The sequence below is a fragment of the Diadema setosum genome, chromosome 14, assembly GCF_964275005.1.
Source record: "Diadema setosum chromosome 14, eeDiaSeto1, whole genome shotgun sequence".
In the NCBI taxonomy this organism is placed as follows: Eukaryota; Metazoa; Echinodermata; class Echinoidea; order Diadematoida; family Diadematidae; genus Diadema; species Diadema setosum.
This window is the reverse complement of record NC_092698.1, coordinates 31161919-31180186: the sequence shown is the minus strand read 5'-3', so window position 1 is coordinate 31180186 and position 18268 is coordinate 31161919. Positions and strand designations below refer to the sequence as shown.

Sequence of the window (18268 nt, the reverse complement as noted above, 5' to 3'; positions counted from 1 at the left end):
ACAACTCGATAATCAGGAAGTCCCTTTCAGCGATAATCAGGAAAATAAAAAAATAATGCGGATATACCACCATTAGCTCACTCTTTCAGCTGCGAGATTGATAATTAGACAAAGTAGATGTAACAAAACAGGCAAATCGGAAATTTTAAAGGACAAGTTCACCTTCATAAACACAAGGGTTAAGAGAATGCAGCAATATTAGTAGAACACATCAGTGAAAGTTTGAGTAAAATTGGACAATCGATGCAAAAGTTATGAAATTTTAAAATTTTTGTGTTGGAACCGCTGGATGAGGAGACTGCTAAGGCTCGTGATATTATGAGTACAACAGTATAAAGAAAATATAAAGAAAATTAAACACATTTTCACTTTTTTCGCATACTAAAAGAGCACTTGACTTGCCTCTTTCTACAGGCAATGGGAATAATATTACCCATAACATTATGTCAGTAACGAGTCAAGGGAATGTGTACTTTTTTCAAAAGATGAAATTTTGTGAAATTCTCTTTATACTTTCCGTATATTGTTGTACGCATGTGACATCATACACTGCAGTAGTCTTCTCATTCAGCGGTGACTGCACAAAAACTTTAAAAATTCATAACTTTTGAACGGATTGTCCGATTTTCCTCAAACTTTCAATGATGTGTTCTACTAATATTGCTACATTCTCTCAATCCTTATGTAATGAAGGTGAACTTGTCCTTTAATGTCACCATTTTATCATAAAATATTAGTAATACATATTCCATATTCGCTGTGACGATAGTAATAAGAATATTCTACAATCATAAAAATGGTATCCATGGCAATGATAATGATGATGATGATGATGGTGATGATGATAATAATGATAAGAATAACAATAATAATAATAATAATAATGATAATAATAATAATAATAATAATACCAATAATATTGGAAGCCACACTATATAGTTGTTAGGCATGATGACAAGAATTTTGCATTTTATGGTGTAAACCAGGCATAGCACTGTTTTTGTTTTTGTTTTTAATGTGGGAAGATATGATAAACAGAATTACTCTAAAATTCCGTAGACAATTTAGATATCGCTCCTCGGCCTTCAGTTGGCTGAGATCATATGTAGAAGTTGGTCTTTATGAAATTTTCTATTCCATGTCCTGTGTAAATTTGAACGATGGTGTTTCGCATGCAGAAACGTTTCTCTATAGTTATATGCATCTCTCTTTTTTACCATAAAAAGAGTCCCACTGAAATAAGTTTCTTGGGTTGACCATATGGCAGTGTGTCTTGAGGGCGGAGAATAATCAAACTTTTTATCTAAAAATTATATATTTGGGGTTTTTTTTTCATATACTCCCAGATTGTGATTACTAGAAGTGCTTTTCACTGAAAAACTGTGATAAGTCGACATTGCAATATTCCAACCCACTGCCAGGCAAGTTATACTGGCTGTCAAAAACCCTGTATCTTTGGGGCAAGCATTATAGACCAAGTACGATGTATGTCAACATAATAGATTTGGTTAAATGACTAAAAAGTCTAGTATAAGTGCAAACACGATTGTCTGTGGATCACTGCGCTGTCGATTCTTCTCAACAGTCACATTATCGCAGTAGCATGCTTTATGATCGTCTTTGACATTGTATAAACAAAAATAGGTCTACTGGATAGTGTAACTGCATATAATGGGAGGGATACTATTGTTTTTTTTTTTTCGCACTGTTTTCAAAATTGTGGGGCCCACTTCCGGGTTTCATGAGCTAACAAGCCAAAAAAAAAAAAAAAAAAAAAAAGGTCCTCAGCTCATTCTCTCCCCTCCCATTGTAGTGCCTCTTACGTACTTCCGGGTTGAAAAAAGTGTGGGGGCCCAAAGTGATGACACCTTATGTATATTCCTTTGTATGGTGCACAAAAAGTGTGGGGGCCTGAGCCCCCACGGCCCCCACGGCCCCCACGGCTGCGCCGCCCCTGGATTCATTCCGGCTTGCTAGGCGGTACAATACTTCATAGTTTATGTGTATATACAAAGATTTGTAATACTATGTATTTGATCCATCATTCAATCACTATAATCTCTATTTATATTTCCTGAAAAGTCATCATCGTTTTGGTTGCAAACTTACTTTTGCGCAAAAGATAAAATTTTGTCATAAAAACACACGTTATGAGATGAAACATCGGCTCCTCTGCTAATTTGCAAATAATGCTGCAATAACCAAATCACTTCTGATGAGGGAACTATAATTAATGTAAAACTTCAGAATTGTATACAAACCCTATTTTGTTATTTCAGATCCGATTTTACTTTATAAACAACAACAGAAATGATGGAAGCAAGGTTAATGAGTATAGACATAAGGCTATTCAAGCTGTGCTTGTCGCATAGCTATCCTTTTGAAATCACATCCCGGAAGTCACTAATTTCGGTATTTAGACAACCGTTTGCTATGGAAAAAGAGGGAGGGAATGGACATGAAACGTCCCAAATTGCAGCCATTTGCAGAGATGCATGACTTATTTTGGAAGATGTGCATCTATTTCACTTTTAACCTACTTGCTCTGCTGCTAAAGTGTATAAGCAGAAATGATAGGTAAATGAAACATGCTTGATTTTCTCTATAGACAAAAAGGGAAACTATTTTTGCGTGCGTGAGTGTGTGATCCAGGGTCGGGGTGATGGGGTCGGGGTTGGGGCTCGTGTTATTGATCTTGGGTATGGGGAGGAACCTGCCAGTGACACCTCAATGAAATAAAACTATTAGTCATTGCCGTATTTGTTTTTGTTTTGTTTTTTGTTTATGTTGGTTTGCTCGACAGAGGTGAACAAAGAGGTTACGTAATCACTATGCTTCTATACTCGAGTATCCTCTCATTAATGAAACACTAATCATGGTCGGCGGACGGGGGGGGGGGGGGGGGGAGGTGGGCCCCCACTTTTTTTTTCACCATACAAAGGATATATAAGGTATCACCGAGCTGAAGATCATTTTTTTTTTCTGTTTGTCAGCTGAAGAAACCCGGTGTGGTGCCCTGCAGATGTACAGACGTTGCGCTGTAAAAGACCCTTAGATAAGTTGGGTTTTTTTTTTTTTTTATTTGTTTGTTTTTGTTTTTTATGGTTTTTGTGGGGGGTTTTGGTGTGGTTGTTTTTTCTTGTTCTTTTTTTTTTCATTTGCTTGTTAGCTAATGAAACCCGGAAGTGGCACCAGAAGTCTGAAGTGTCCCCCTCCCCCCTCACTTTTGAAAACGTGGCGTCGGCCATGCTAATGGAAATGGGGAGTGTAAAACAGAATGGGCACACATACGCGCGCGCGCATACACACACACATACACACACACATGGTTTTTTTTTCCTTCAATATTATTCATTCTTCCACATTCAAACAGTCCAATGTGATATTATTCATCAAACTAGATATTTGACACTTGGAATTCCAGTCATCAACATTGATAATTGAAATGAAAAATAACAACAACACACGGGTATTGTACAACAAAACAGAATGTGGTCATTGTATTTTGTCCAAAAACACCAACTCCACCCCCCCCCCCCCCAGCAGCTCTCCTCAACCTCTCTTCCCTTCATTACGGAAGCTTAAAAGTGCCAACCAGTTTCAACAACTTGTCATCTTGACTTCTTGTGCAAAGCAAGTCGACTTTCCGAGTTTCAAAAACTCATTATCATGTCTTCTTGTCCCAAACGAGTCGACTTGCCGAGTTTCAATAACTTGTCATCTGGACTTCTTGTCCCAAGCAAGTCGACTTTCAGAGTTTCAACAACTCGTTATCATGTCCTCTTGTCTCAAACGAGTCGACTTGCCGAGTTTCAACAACTTGTCATCTTGACTTCTTGTCCAAAGCAAGTCGACTTGCCGAGTTTCAACAACTCGTTATCATGTCTTCTTGTTCCAAACGAGTCGACTTGCCGAGTTTCAACAACTTGTCATCTTGTCTTCTTGTCCCAAACGAGTCGACTTGCCGAGTTTCAACAACTTGTCATCTTTACTTCTTGTCCCAAGCAAGTCGACTTTCCGAGTTTCAACAACTCGTTATCATGTCTTCTTGTTCCAAACGAGTCGACTTGCCGAGTTTCAACAACTTGTCATCTTGACTTCTTGTCCCAAACGAGTCGACTTTCCGAGTTTCAACAACTTGTCATCTTGACTTCTTGTCCAAAGCAAGTCGACTTTCCGAGTTTCAAGAACTTGTCATCTTGACTTCTTGTCCCAAACGAGTCTACTTGCCGAGTTTCAACAACTTGTCATCTTGACTTCTTGTCCCAAACGAGTCGACTTGCCGAGTTTCAACAACTTGTCATCTTGACTTCTTGTCCCAAACGAGTCGACTTACCGAGTTTCAACAACTTGTCATCTTGACTTCTTGTCCCAAACGAGTCGACTTGCCGAGTTTCAACAACTTGTCATCTTGACTTCTTGTCCAAAGCAAGTCGACTTTCCGAGTTTCAACAACTTGTCATCTTGACTTCTTGTCCCAAGCAAGTCGACTTGCCGAGTTTCAACAACTTGTCATCTTGACTTCTTGTCCCAAACGAGTCGACTTGCCGAGTTTCAACAACTTGTCATCTTGACTTCTTGTCCCAAGCGAGTCGACTTTCCGAGTTTCAACAACTCGCTATCATGTCTTCTTGTCCCAAACGAGTCGACTTACCGAGTTTCAACAACTTGTCATCTTGTCTTCTTGATCCAAGCAAGTCGACTTGCCGAGTTGCAATAACTCGGCTTCTCGGTATTTAACCTGTCTTCTCGTCTTCTTATCTCGTCATCTGGTTGGCACTTTTAAGCTTCCGTACTTCTTGCACTTGTCGACTCCTCCCTCAGGGCCTCACCCCCTTCCCACCTTTCTACACAAGCACATACACACACACACACACTACACGCGAAAACGAAGAAGAAGAAAAAACACACACACTCATACTCTCACACACACATTCATTTGACTTTGTGCATTTATGACCGTATGTAGTATAGTAGTCGAGAGTCAGCAGGCCAACCACTAGGGTGTGGATTGCAGACTAATTTCCCAACTTTAGAAATGGCGATCGTAAAGATGGAAAGGGTTGTTATTCTTTTATCTCTGTTGCATATGGTAAGTTATTGACACAACTCTGAAGTTAATTAATTAGTAGGTATATTGCTTAGGCTCGTGACTGTGTGTAATTTATATGTATTTGATGAACAATTTCGTCGAAAAGGCCTTTTTGTTTACTGTACGTAATTAGTCATCGGCAGGGATATGCTGGGTTAGCTAGTCCCATACGTTAAGATCTGTGATGTTCTTGACGTGAGTACGACTCGAGTTCATTTTCAGGCAGGCCTAGCAGTCGCACTCTCTACAGAGTAGGAGATGACGATAAATAAAGAATCTTAGTAACAATTACAACATCGTTTCCTCACCAATTGCATTGACGTTGTCTTTGCTAATGTTCATACCATGATGCTGTATGATTTATTAATTTTCCTGCATTTGTACTTTTGTACCTAGAAATAGAAATAGACCTCTCGTTCTACTTCTAACGTTAGGCCCTAAAAAATATTACCTGTTTTAAATTTATTGTAAAGTTTATACTCATCTCAGCTCTGTTTAGTCCTAGTACTTAGTAGTAGGCCTACTTCTGGTGAGTGGTATTGAATAGTGGTAAGGGTTTGAGAACCATCTTGCACCATTTCATATTTGCTTCCAATATCACTGAATATATCAAAAGAGACCAAGAAACTTACTTGACTGATGCAATTTGCTTGGATGGTGAGTTGTTTTGGAGTATTTTGAGATCAAAGTGTAGAATAATAAATATATAATAAGTTGCTTAGTCGGTATCCCGCGGTAATTTTATAGATTTCTTTCCCGACTTTTACTCCAGAAGGATCCAGGCTAACTCGGTCTCAGGGCAGGGACAACTCGACCCTGTTTCAGACAATTTACATGCAGTTCGTGATGGTGATATTTTGTACACAGGTGCACATTAAGTTTGTATGCACCCCAAAAGAGGTTCTTTGATGCGCGCGTTGTATCAACTGGGCCCATAACTGCGACCAGCCAGAACGCAAAGTGGTTAAGCGCTCCCATTGTAGTAGATAGTAGGTTTCTACAACACTTTACAATCCAGAGAGACAACTCGGCCCCGCCGTCAAAGCAAGGCCGAGTTGTCCGCGAGTCCGAGTGTTTTAGCCTGACCCCAATCGGGTAAGTTCTGAGATTGCGACTCTGGCAAACCCTTTTGGTTAATATTTCACATTACCTAACGGATATCTTGTTATTACAGTGTTATTCTACACATTTCTTAGGCATATGTATATGTACATTTTGGAGTGAAATTTGACAGTTCTGCAGGCATACCAGAACTATGCTACATTACCTTTATTAATGCTTACTGAAAATGAACTGAATTAAACTAAAATAATTGTACAGTACTTAGCAAGTTATTCATGGCTACAAATGATTGTGGCATAATGTAGATGACCTTAAACATTATATTTTTATTTGAAGCTGACAAGTTTGTTAATCCAAAATCTCATGGTAAATTACTAAGGTAAGATGACTTCTTCATTTCCATTCAAGAGAGTTGTGAAGAATATAGAGTATTCAGAATATGGTGTAAGTCTTGCAATAAAGGGATGATATAGTTTTGATTGAGACCTAACATAAGGATTCAAATATTCTTTGGTGAGATGAGAAACCTCTTATGAAATGTGAAAGAGCGTTTACAATGTAATTCCAAGAGAAATTAAATGATTGTTTGATGAAAATTGGTGTGAAAATGGCTGAGACATCCAAAACAGAGTGATCCAACTTTTATTACGATTGTTTCTTTTACTTTGTTTTTGGCTGTCTGAGCCATTCCAAAACCAATTTTTCATTAAATGAACACTGAATTCCTCCTAGAATGGTACGCTTTGTAGTACATGTAGTTATTTCATAAAGTACATGTAGTTTCCTGGTATCTCACAAAAAGTGAAAAGTCCAGTCTTCATCTCCACCAATACTATGGTTTCCCTTTAAGTCAAGACAATTGGCTAGTACAGAGGTGATAACTGCACTTGTGAGTATAATTGTCCATTGATTAAATCAATCAATCATCAATCAACATTACAACATTTAAATGCAATGTACCTTGTAAGTTCCCCATCCCATTAGTTGAACATCTCAGGAACGTTATGACAGACAATATCTGTCAATTATTTCTTCATATGATTCGGCACGCCGTACACCGGGGTACCGTTGTAACCCAGGGTACCGCGTTGTATAGCGCCATCTCATGCCCATTATTTACAATGCGTATCCGAATTCAGCACAAATTGTACGCCGATTCTGAATTCAGATACGGCAAAGTCGTCGCAATGAACTAGCACCATAGGTGTTTTTCGAAGTACACTTGCATGCATTAATTGATGCATAATCACAAATAAGAAAACATTTTTGTGCATAATAATACTAAAAAATATTTTGACACATTTTTTGGTAAGCCAGGGTACAGCGCTGAAAAAAAAATAATTAATTCAACAAAATGGCGAATTTTCATTTGGTACCCCAGGGTACCAAATATTGCATCATATTTCTAGAGTACCTTTCTGATTGCTAATGGTTTGTTTTGATTTATAGAGATAGGCAAATTGCCAGTTAATATTTATTGATGATGAAACATGCCTACAATTTCGATGTTGAAGAGGAACTTACCATTGTACAAATTTGCATAGAATATTCTGATAAATAGTTTGTGTGACATGACTGTCACACAATAAGTAATGAATAATCAGACCACATCATCATTATCATCTTCCATAAGTCATCCATTTTTTATCCAGGTTTGTCCCCTCTAATGGGGATGACTGGATTTACTGTACCTCAATCTTGCAGCAACTGCTATCACACCTTCTCTCCACCTCGCCGTATTTGGGATGTCCTCCTTTCTCAAGCAACCCTTCATAAGCTCCTCCTCCACCTGTCTCTTTCATGTCTTCTTCTGTCGTCCTTTTCATTCATTGCTCATACACTTTAAACTATATCATTTCTCTTAACAATAAGACAGTTCTTTTTCATAAAGTTTTAAAGGAATTCATTGTTGAGATAATGATGGTCACATCATGTAATGTTATCCTTATTTTCTTTTACAGATTCATGCCTACTACGGAATTCTCTCAGTGAAATACAATGATGGAAGAAGTAGCAGAGAATACTGCATCACTTACGACCCTGCACAGTTTCGTTTAGCCAAAGAACTTCAACCAACTGTAAGATTATTGTACTGTATTACTATCTTGTCCATCTGTGGAACCATTGTGTATGATTAATTTAAATAATGATAATAATAATGATAGTAATAACAAAGTTGCAGTAGATATGTTGAACATTGCTGGAATGTTTGATATATTAGAAACCACAAATTACTTAAGGCTCAGTCCAAATAGAAAGCTAGATGAAACAAATATTACTCAAGTGTCATTTGTTGACGATGCATGTCTTGGTATTTATAATTTCTTTGTATATGTAAATATAAAAGTACCACAAAGAAAATATAGCTCATCATATTTTCATGCTCATAATACATATTTCCTCGTATTTCTTTGTATGCACAGTTTCTTTTTACTTGCAGATATCATAAAAGTACTACAGAGACATTATAGCTTATCATACAATTTTCATGCTCATGATATTGTTTCATTAAAAGGACTACAGACCCTTGGCGGATCTCCTGCCTTCCCCTGTGTGTAGTGTCCCCAAGGTCCCCCTAGAGGGCCATATAGCTGCCATGCTCAGGGGAAACTGTACCTTCAGTGAGAAAGGCTACTATTCACAGCAGGCCAAAGCTGAGGGGGCAATAGTCGTCAGCAAAACGGGCACAGTGAGTTTGGTGTTTTGATTGTATGTGGTTCAAATGCTACTCCAACAATAAGAACCTATTCCATGAGTAGGAATTTTCTTTGAGGAGAAAGATCAGTATTTAGAAATCATACTAGAAGCACGCAGGAAAGGGACCTGGTAATGCCAATATAGACCATTGTAGGTTGTCATTGTTATTGCTTTGTGTAAAACTACCCAGGTTGCATGATATCATCATGTTGAAATATCATACTTAGTGTACTGTATTCCTAAGAAGCTTGAGATGTGGTTTTCATGGTAAGTATAATATGAAACCTATTATTCTGTGGGCAGGACATGATATGATGTGACAGCTCATGTTCATTCGAAATATGCTGTCACACATGAAGATACAAAATAGCAAAAAAACAAAAGCCCAGCACTGGTAATGTTATCAGAAATCATTATGCCAACTAATTTACAAGCAAGTGACACAAATCAAGGGAGGTATGGTTCTCTTTCTTTTCCTTTCTACAGACCCCACCATCCTTCAATGAGTCCATTAAGATCAACATTCCTGTTGTCTTAGTGGACTACAAGGATTATACAGACATAAAGGTAAAGTGATTCAAAGTTTCTATCCTCTGTGTGTGTTGAATACTGCTGAAGTAAAGTACGTCACATACTTCTGTCCAGCAGTTGAAAATGAGGTGCACTGTACATCTGTTGCTTGAATACATGTGATAATCACTTGATAATTCGTAATAGCCAAGAGCCCAGCAAATACTTGATGTGTCATTAGTCAGTATTCATATGCTTTATGTGTGATACTAATAGGTTGCCATACATTCATTGTAGAATTAATATGTTATTGGTACACATAAAGTTGAGTAATGGCATACATAGACATCTACATAGACATGCACTTGCTCTCCGACAACTACAATTGTACATTGTAGATTCTTTATGAAAAAAAGAAAACATAGACACTTATAAAGCAAGATCATGTTAGTTGTATATCATAGGAGTTGGAGAACAATTGTAATCCATCATCACAGTGAAAAGAAACAGCTTTAGACTTCATGACTTTCTCTGCTGGCATACAGGATAGAAGTGCCAGCCCTCAAGCAGCCCTGTACAGCCCGGATGTGCCCGAGTGGGACTACAATATCTTCGTCATCTGGCTGATGGCCACTGGTACCGTTGCTGTGGGTGGATACTGGGCTGGCATTCTGGGATACAAACAGTATGTGAAGTAATCACCCATGATTCCTTTAGGGGAAGAATTCTCTCTGTCTCACTATGAGTTTAAATGGAAAATGGTATTAACTCTCACATGAACACTTACTGCAGAAAAAAAAAGAAAAAAAAAAGGCGGTCGTTTTTTGGGGGTTTTTTTCGTCAGTTTCCTGCATATGTATCCACTCTCATTAACTGTCGCATTCCAGCCTTATATTTCACAAAGTGAAAATCCTGAAATTGATATTTTCTCCCTATTGAATCAAAATGTATCGTCTTATTTAGCTCATCATTCCACTTAAAAGCATTTGAGTAATCAACCCGAAGGTAATGTCAATCCACGGTCCTTGAAATCTCATTGACGGGATGTTCAGATGTGATCATGTGTAGACGTTTTTTTCAATTAATTCTTTTGAAGCTCTCGCTAAGAAAACATACATGAATATTACATCTCAGACGATACAATGTAAATCATCAAACGTTGTTCTATTTGTTCTTGGTCTCTCTTTTCCTTTGCTCTGAATTTCTCACAAAGCAAACCTGATCTGACTTTGATATACAAATTAACAACTCCTTCATATGTACATGCACACACACATGTTTCCAGAAGCATATACCCTTGCACCAACACTGCACTCTAATCACTAAAAATCTCTTTTCACTTCACCCCTTATCTTTATCACTGATAAAGTTTAACCTCAAGTAAGGTAACTACCTCACTCAGTCTTCCTTGAAGCAACCATTTTTCAAGCATTACATACAACAATTTCTTTGCTAACAGTGTACATTGTAATTCCCAAATGGATAATGAGGTCATAGTCTGATACCAGCTGTGCATGACCTCATTTTTACATATATCTGAGTTTATATATGTTTTTGTGTTCTTTTTACTTTTTTTACACAGATATAGGAGAGAAAAGCGCCACGAACGACGCGATGGCCAAGGACACTACCAAAATGTGAACAGTGGCGAGTCCAGTGAATCAGACGAGGATGAAAGTGCGGAGGAGGAAGCGGTGACCATAACCCCGCCCATTGTTATCTGCTGGGTCTTTATGATCATGGTTCTGCTCCTCCTCCTCTTCTTCTTTTATAGTCCAGTTGGTATGTATCAACAAGTGGCCTTAATACAGTAGTCTGATTTGGTCTTTAAACTGAGTTTTAACCCAGGCAACTGTCTGAATAGTTTTCACAATTGCGGTCTTAGACCCCGTTTACAGTGCGAGGCTGGGCTCGGCCGCGGCTCGGCCGCGGCCGAGACCGGCCTCAATTGCGCGGCCGAGCCTCGCAATTTTGTCCGTTTACACTGCTGGGCTCGGCCGCGCTTTTGATTCAAACCTTTCAATATTTTGTCGTAGTGGCGCTCTGCTTGTAAACAAACGCAATTTGGTATTGTCTGGTTTTCAGACCCTTTGCCAAATGAATTCCGTGGCGACGAAGTCGCCGTTCGGGCAAAGGCCTTTGCGGAAGGAAAAAATCCTTTGCAGGACAAAACCACCTTAAACTATACTAGTTTTCCACGTTGAGGGGGTTAATATCCTGAATAGCGAAAGATACAGGCAGAGGGTTTGGAAGCCAGACTAAAATTGGCCGCGCAATTGGCCGCGCATTTGGCCCAGTTTGCGTTTACACCAAGAAGAGGCCGGGCTCGGCCGCGGCTCGGCCGCGGCCGAGACCACCTCCAGAGCGAGGCCAAATGCGAGGCCAATTTTGGCCTCGCATTTAGCCTTTTGCGCGTTTACACTGAAGCGGGGCTGGGCTCGGCCGCGGCTCGGCAGCGGCCGAGCCTTGCACTGTAAACGGGGTCTCTGTCAAGTGGGGTTTTTTAAAAATGTGACTGCTAGCGGCATTTCAGATTAAAAGATGCAAAGTTGCAAAAGTGCCTTTGCAGGAAAAGAGAAAGAGAGAAAAGAATGCTGAAAAATTAGGATTTTTTGTGCATAGTTTGTGTGCGCTCTGGAGGTCACATTTGTTAATGGATTTTGTTCAAATTTGGTATGGAGGTTTATCATGATGTAATCTACAAGCCTATTGATTTTGTTTGTGTGTGCTCTATAGGGCTCACACGGGTAAATAATTCCCCGTAGAGATGTGTGTTAAAATTCAAAATTCAAAAAATTCTGTAAAAAAGCTGGGAGAAATGAGGTGTTTCATCTTCATTAACCTGGATAAGTGAGCTATATCCTGTCATCCATCAAATATCCAGGGCGGGCTCTTCAGCTCAAACTCTGTCCAAGGGTCCGCAAAGCCAGACTACGAGTTCTCTTCACTAAAAAAAAAAAAATCACCTATTTTCTGTACATGCACCTAATGAAATATAGTCCCTTCAAATTCCATGAGAAAAGCTTTCATCTTCAAACCAAAATGCAGTTTGTAGAGGAATTCATACTCAATATCTGCAGCTATTCAGTTTTATGCCAGACTGCATTATTGATTTGTAATTATTTTTTTTCTTCATTTATTTTGGTATCTTTGGTACGAATTTGTGAAGGGGTCTGGGACATTCCATTTTATTTACAGGTGTGAGCCCTGTAGGATACATTCCTTGACAGATTTTGTTCAAATTTGGTATGAAGGTCTACCATGTTATAATCTACAAGCCTATAGATTTTTGATCTGCTGCCCCAATTGTTCCATCTTTTATAGGGTCAAAGGTCATATTGTTGGTGGATGGTTTGTGTGTGCTCTATAGGCTACATTTCTTAACAGATCTTGTTCAAATTTGGTATGTAGGTCTACCATGATATGAGCTACTCCAACCTAAGCTGCAACTGGTCTTCACATTATTCACCTTTATGTTTGAAGAAGGGGAGGGGATCTTTGTCCCTTGTGAATGAAAATTGTAGTGTTAAAAAATGCAAAAATGGCACAAATACAATGCAAGCAAAGCATGAAATTTGCATTGAATGAAAGGGGTGAAATCTGTAATATTCTTTGACATGAATTGGCTCTAATGTCCTCATGTTTTGCTTTTTACAGCAATAATCTGTTCTATGCGGTTAATAAGTTAAATAACTAAAACAGGAAATGGAATTGAGATGACTTGTCTACTCAGTAAGACATGTGTAATGCAAAATTTGGATTCTTGAAGTCAGAACAAGTCATGTTTATTTTTTTTTAAGGTTTTTTTTATATTTGCAAAAGAATATTAGTAAACACCAGATGACTTGTCTACTCAATAAGACATGTTTAATGCAAAATTTGGATTCTTGAAGTCAGAACAAGTCGTGTTTTTTTTTTTTAAGTTCTTTTCATATATTTGCAAAAGAATATTAGTAAACACCTGGCTAATTTTTAGATGCCCCAAACCAGGCATCTGTACTTACTTGTTGGTGTGAATGTGTTATATTACGTACCAAACACAGGTGTTTGAGCTGCACAGCTCCAAGCAGTTGGCATGTCATAAAAACAGGTGTTATGTGTGGATTATGCTCCCTATCAGTAAACAAGAAACAAGCAAGAAATCAATACTTCTGCTGTCAATCATTTTGATGACAAAGGATGTATCAAATTTGGTATTGATTTCACCTGTCAATGAGTCAATAAAGCAGGAAATTTACTTTGTTTACTGGCATTCTTTACAAACAACTCTTATTTTATAGTTCATGGCTCATTCAAGACTCACTTGTTGGAATAGGGTATTAACAAAAAAATAATGTCACCTGACACTTTGGTTTTCATTGCGTTGTAGATGAACTGCATTTTCATTTCAGTCCATACCAAAGTTCTTGGTTGACTTTGATTTAGTCCACAGACAACCTTGATACAGATTTACTTGAAGTGTACCGGTATGTCTGATATTTTGTTTTAAAAAAATGAAAATTTAAATGTGAGCAATCAGTGTTATAAAGTATAACACATTTGTGTATGTGTACATATAAGTCTCATGCATTCTATGAAATGGGCAATTTTTTTTTATTCAATTAAATTTTGTTTTTGATTTCAGCACTTTTCATAGGTTTATTTATGATCCACAATGACTTTTCTTTGCCTTCTTGCAGTGTACATTGTCATTGCCCTATATTGCATCGGTGCTTGGTCTGGTATGCACACCACTGTCTTGCCTGTAGTCAACTTTGTGTTCCCATGCAGAGAGAGGTAATCATCAGGCTTCAATTTTTATTCTTTGTCTTGACAAATACCTCTCCTTTTTTTTTTCTGGTTATATGCTTTTAGAATAATAGTACTTTTGCTGCATATTGTGGTGAAATATTTATGACATTCATAACATTAATTCAAACTTAACAAGTCATTAATAACTTGTAGTGCTTTGTTTGTGCTTCTGTGGTACCGCTAAAACCATGCAGTAAGTTAAAAATGTAAACATGTCTAACAAGATAGGAGATGCTTTATGAATTTAATTACCATTGTGCATACCGTAGCTGTATCCTATTCAGCTGTATGATGAAAAATATGATCTTCTTTACATGTGTGAGCAATAAACCATAGAAAATATGATTCAATCATATTTGCCAACAGGTTGTTACATCCATAGACTTTGCACATTGGTAGCATTTTACTGTATGCATGAAATATGATGTACTTGTAGCTATTTGAATGAAACTCATTATTATCTTACACAGGAAATAACAAATTAAACCATATTTCTATTAAAAGTCTGTAGAAGGTTCTGGAAAAAGGCTGTTGCAGCATTCAAGATAAAGCACTACCCTGTGCAGCTTAGTTATCTGCTATTAATTCAGTCGCTTCCCTTCATTCTGTCTTGACACGAAACAAGGCTGCCCCTCCTTCCCATCATTCACAAGCGGCCCACCGTCACCAGTGCCATATTGTGGCTTGGCTGCGGGGCCTTTGTCATGTGCTGGTTCTTCTACCGCCACGAGCCCTTCGCCTGGATCCTCCTCGACATCCTGGGTATCTGTTTCTGCATCAGCGTGCTCAAGGTGGTGCGCCTACCCAACTTTAAGGTGAGGCCAGGGAGGTGTTTTAACCCATTGAGGATGAGTCCTGAGTATACCCGAATATCGCAAGTATTTGCCAAGAAGAGACCAGTGCCTCTCACCACAGCAGTATTTTCTGTTGTCCAGATTTATTGCTGTGAAATAGTTGATCATGATAAGAGTACTTCACATGAATCTATACACCAAAAGTGCCTACTTAGTCATGTCTACATCGATTTTTATTGTTTTTAAAAAAAAAAAAAAATGTTAAAGGACAAGTGCACCTTTATAGACATGTGGATTGAGTGAACGCAGCAATATTAATAGAACACATCAGCAAGAATGTGAGGAAAATCGGACAATCCGTTCAAAAGTTATGAATTTTTGAAGCTTGTGCTTAGTCACTGCTGGATGAGAAGACTTCCACAGCTTGTGATGTCACATGTGTACAACGATAAAGAAAGTAAAAGGAAAATTCAAGATATTTTCACTTTTCTCGCATGATTTAAGAACACTTGACTTCCCTCTTTCAGAAGGCAAGGGGGAATAATATTACCCTTAACATACGTCAGTGACGAGTCGAAGAAATGTGCATCTTTTTCAAAAAGTAAAATTTTGTGAAATTCTCTTTATATCTTCCTTATATCGTGGTACACATGTGACATCATACACTCTAGTAGTCTTCTCATCCAGCAGTGACTGTGCAGATACTTTAAAAATTTATAACTTTTGAATGGATTGTCCGATTTTTCCCAAACTTTCACTGATGTGTTCTACAAAATTTAATATTGCCGCATTCACTCAATTCACATGTATATGAAGGTGGAATTGTCCTTTAAAAGCTCCAGCATAGACCATGATCTACATCTTCCTTTTCAACAACTTTACTTTCATTATGTTGCTGAAATATAGTTAAGAAAGAAAATCTTGTTTTTAATCTTAAAACATACCATCCTATGGTTATTTTATTGTGATTTGATGCTCTACCAAGCTAATGTTCAATGTTGAGTACTTTTAAATACTGAATTTATTCGTTACTCAAATTTGATCTATGATTCACCAAGGTTTGTTGTTTTGTTTATTCTTGACACAGACCTGTGTTTTGCTGCTCTCTCTACTTTTTGTGTACGATATCTTCTTTGTGTTTGTAACTCCTCATTTAACAAAGGTAAGAAAGCATTTACTGTGCAAAATGTGTCTGTTTCCAGTATTCTTGTTACAAGAGATTATAATTACAGTTCATACATGAAGTATGTGTCAGGAAAGATTTCATTATGTGAGCTTGAATTTATTCATTAAGAGAGTATGAAAATGGTAAATATTCTGATGAAACTAGATTTAAAAGCACACCTAAATTGGTGCAAAACTTCTGACCGAATGTAGAGCTATTATCAAAGCAAACGTCGACACAAAATCTTTTTGCGATATGTACACCATGGTAATTAATATCTCCATGACAATTTTGATAGGTCATCAACCCTGAAGCAGATGGAAGATAGAAATCATCATTTCCGCTGACATGTAAACATGTTATAAGTCGTCATGTGATTAAACAGTTGCAATACTGTTAACACAGCCATTAGGGCTCAAAATATTCACTTGAATCATTTTACAATAGTTCATTGAAAACAGAAGTCATGCTGTGTTTCATGTGACATTGTGTATACTGACAATTTTCTATCAAGGCACATTGATACGAAATTTGAAAATTCACTGAATCAGTCAGGCTTAAAGTTGGCATTAAAAAGGTTCCACATGGAGATAGTGATGATCTCAGTTTGAAAGGTTTGTAAGCTTGTAAGCCCTCCATGCCTCTTCTCTCTTCCAAGTATTTGAGAAAACCTTGGCTGCAGACCACTGTTGTGAATTCCATATCTTACTTCTATTGCATGTATGAAAAGCGTCAGTTAAATATCATGTGCACATGATAATTTTGTGTGGATATTCATTTATTGACAAATAAATTCTCATCACCCGACTTATAGACTGGAGAGAGTGTGATGGTGAAAGTAGCGACCGGTGGTCAGGCATCTTCAGAACAGGTAATTGCATGATCTTTCTTTGGCCTCCTGATTTGGGGCCACTTCACTGAGTAGCAGTATGCATGTGTTTGGTTCTCTCATTTGATTAGTTCTAAGCCAAGAGAGGCATTTCTGGAAGTCCATGCGAAGAGCCACAAGAATTCTCTGTAGATTCAGCATGACATGAAAATATTTCAAAATTTTCATGTTGAAATCAATAGCTTCTAAAATTTGCCACTGTAGAAAAATTGATAATGAAAATGGAATCAAAGTGCAGTTCAGTTAACAGATCTCTACAGATACGTCCAATGCACTTATTGAAATCAAGTTCAGTTTCCTATTTAGAAGTTTAACAATACAAGTCCATTTGCCAGGATCAGGAGTTTTTGCCACAGCATATCATCACATTTATGTAGGTACATACCTAGTTTTCTAGAAAATTCTCATTTGCTCTCCTTTGCCACTCCCTTTAAGAGCAAAGGTTGCTTGTTTGTCAGTGTTCTTTATCATTTTCCCAAATTATAATTAGTTGCTATGGTAATCGGTCATCAGATTAACTCATTCAAGGGCAAAAGTGGTTAATCAGTGTTAGCCTTATTTCAGACAATGCATAATTCTTGGAGCTTTACACTGGCGTGCTGTAGTGTATGTCACAGTAAAACTAAATGTCAGAAAATGTTTCTACTTTCATAACAGCAGTATACGAAGATACAGAATTCTCTGCATGAAACTAAAATCCAAATAGAGAATGAATAAAAATGAAGCACATATGAGAGCACTTTTTTTTTTTTTCATTTTTCTCTGCAGGTTCCCCTTATGCAATATAGAAATTATGAATGCAGGTTTAAATGTACCACAGAATGATCAGGATTGTGCAATGTGTCATGTGAAATTCAAAGTAGAACATTGATAATGGTTGAGTTTAGAGTGTGAAGTCATAAGAGTTCTTCTTCCACCCTTCTAGATTCCTGTCCTCCTGACAGTGCCACGTTTCTGCCACTCTGCATTCTCTGTGTGCAATATCTACTCCATGCTTGGCTTTGGAGACATACTTGTACCAGGTAGGATGTCTCACACTGTTAAACCCGCCGCACACTATATGATCCGACCGGTCATATGACCTTAAGACCAGAAGTGTGACGTCACCAGTCTTGCCAGTTTCCAGTTATCTTTCCCGTCTTAGTGCCAGTCATAGAGATTTGACATGTTGAATTTCCACGACCGGTCATGGGCTTTCAGCCAATCACGATACAGTATTATGCAAAGAGTATAGAAGCCCACACAATGCGTACTGTGTGCGCGCCGAT

At 37.9% G+C, this 18268-nt stretch overlaps 1 protein-coding gene across 1 annotated transcript in view; it reads left to right on the top strand.

Annotated features, from left to right (window-relative positions):
• The first annotated feature begins 6538 nt into the window (after window positions 1–6538).
• Window positions 6539–18268, top strand: part of LOC140238281 (signal peptide peptidase-like 2B) — a 31194-nt gene continuing 19464 nt past the window's right edge. The window contains exons 1-11 of the mRNA XM_072318217.1: window positions 6539–6598; window positions 8116–8232; window positions 8670–8843; window positions 9338–9418; window positions 9907–10046; window positions 10944–11143; window positions 14041–14137; window positions 14778–14967; window positions 16034–16108; window positions 16926–16982; window positions 17926–18022. Coding sequence (XP_072174318.1) covers window positions 6539–6598; window positions 8116–8232; window positions 8670–8843; window positions 9338–9418; window positions 9907–10046; window positions 10944–11143; window positions 14041–14137; window positions 14778–14967; window positions 16034–16108; window positions 16926–16982; window positions 17926–18022 — 1288 coding nt within the window. The remainder of the gene's footprint in view (window positions 6599–8115; window positions 8233–8669; window positions 8844–9337; window positions 9419–9906; window positions 10047–10943; window positions 11144–14040; window positions 14138–14777; window positions 14968–16033; window positions 16109–16925; window positions 16983–17925; window positions 18023–18268) is intronic.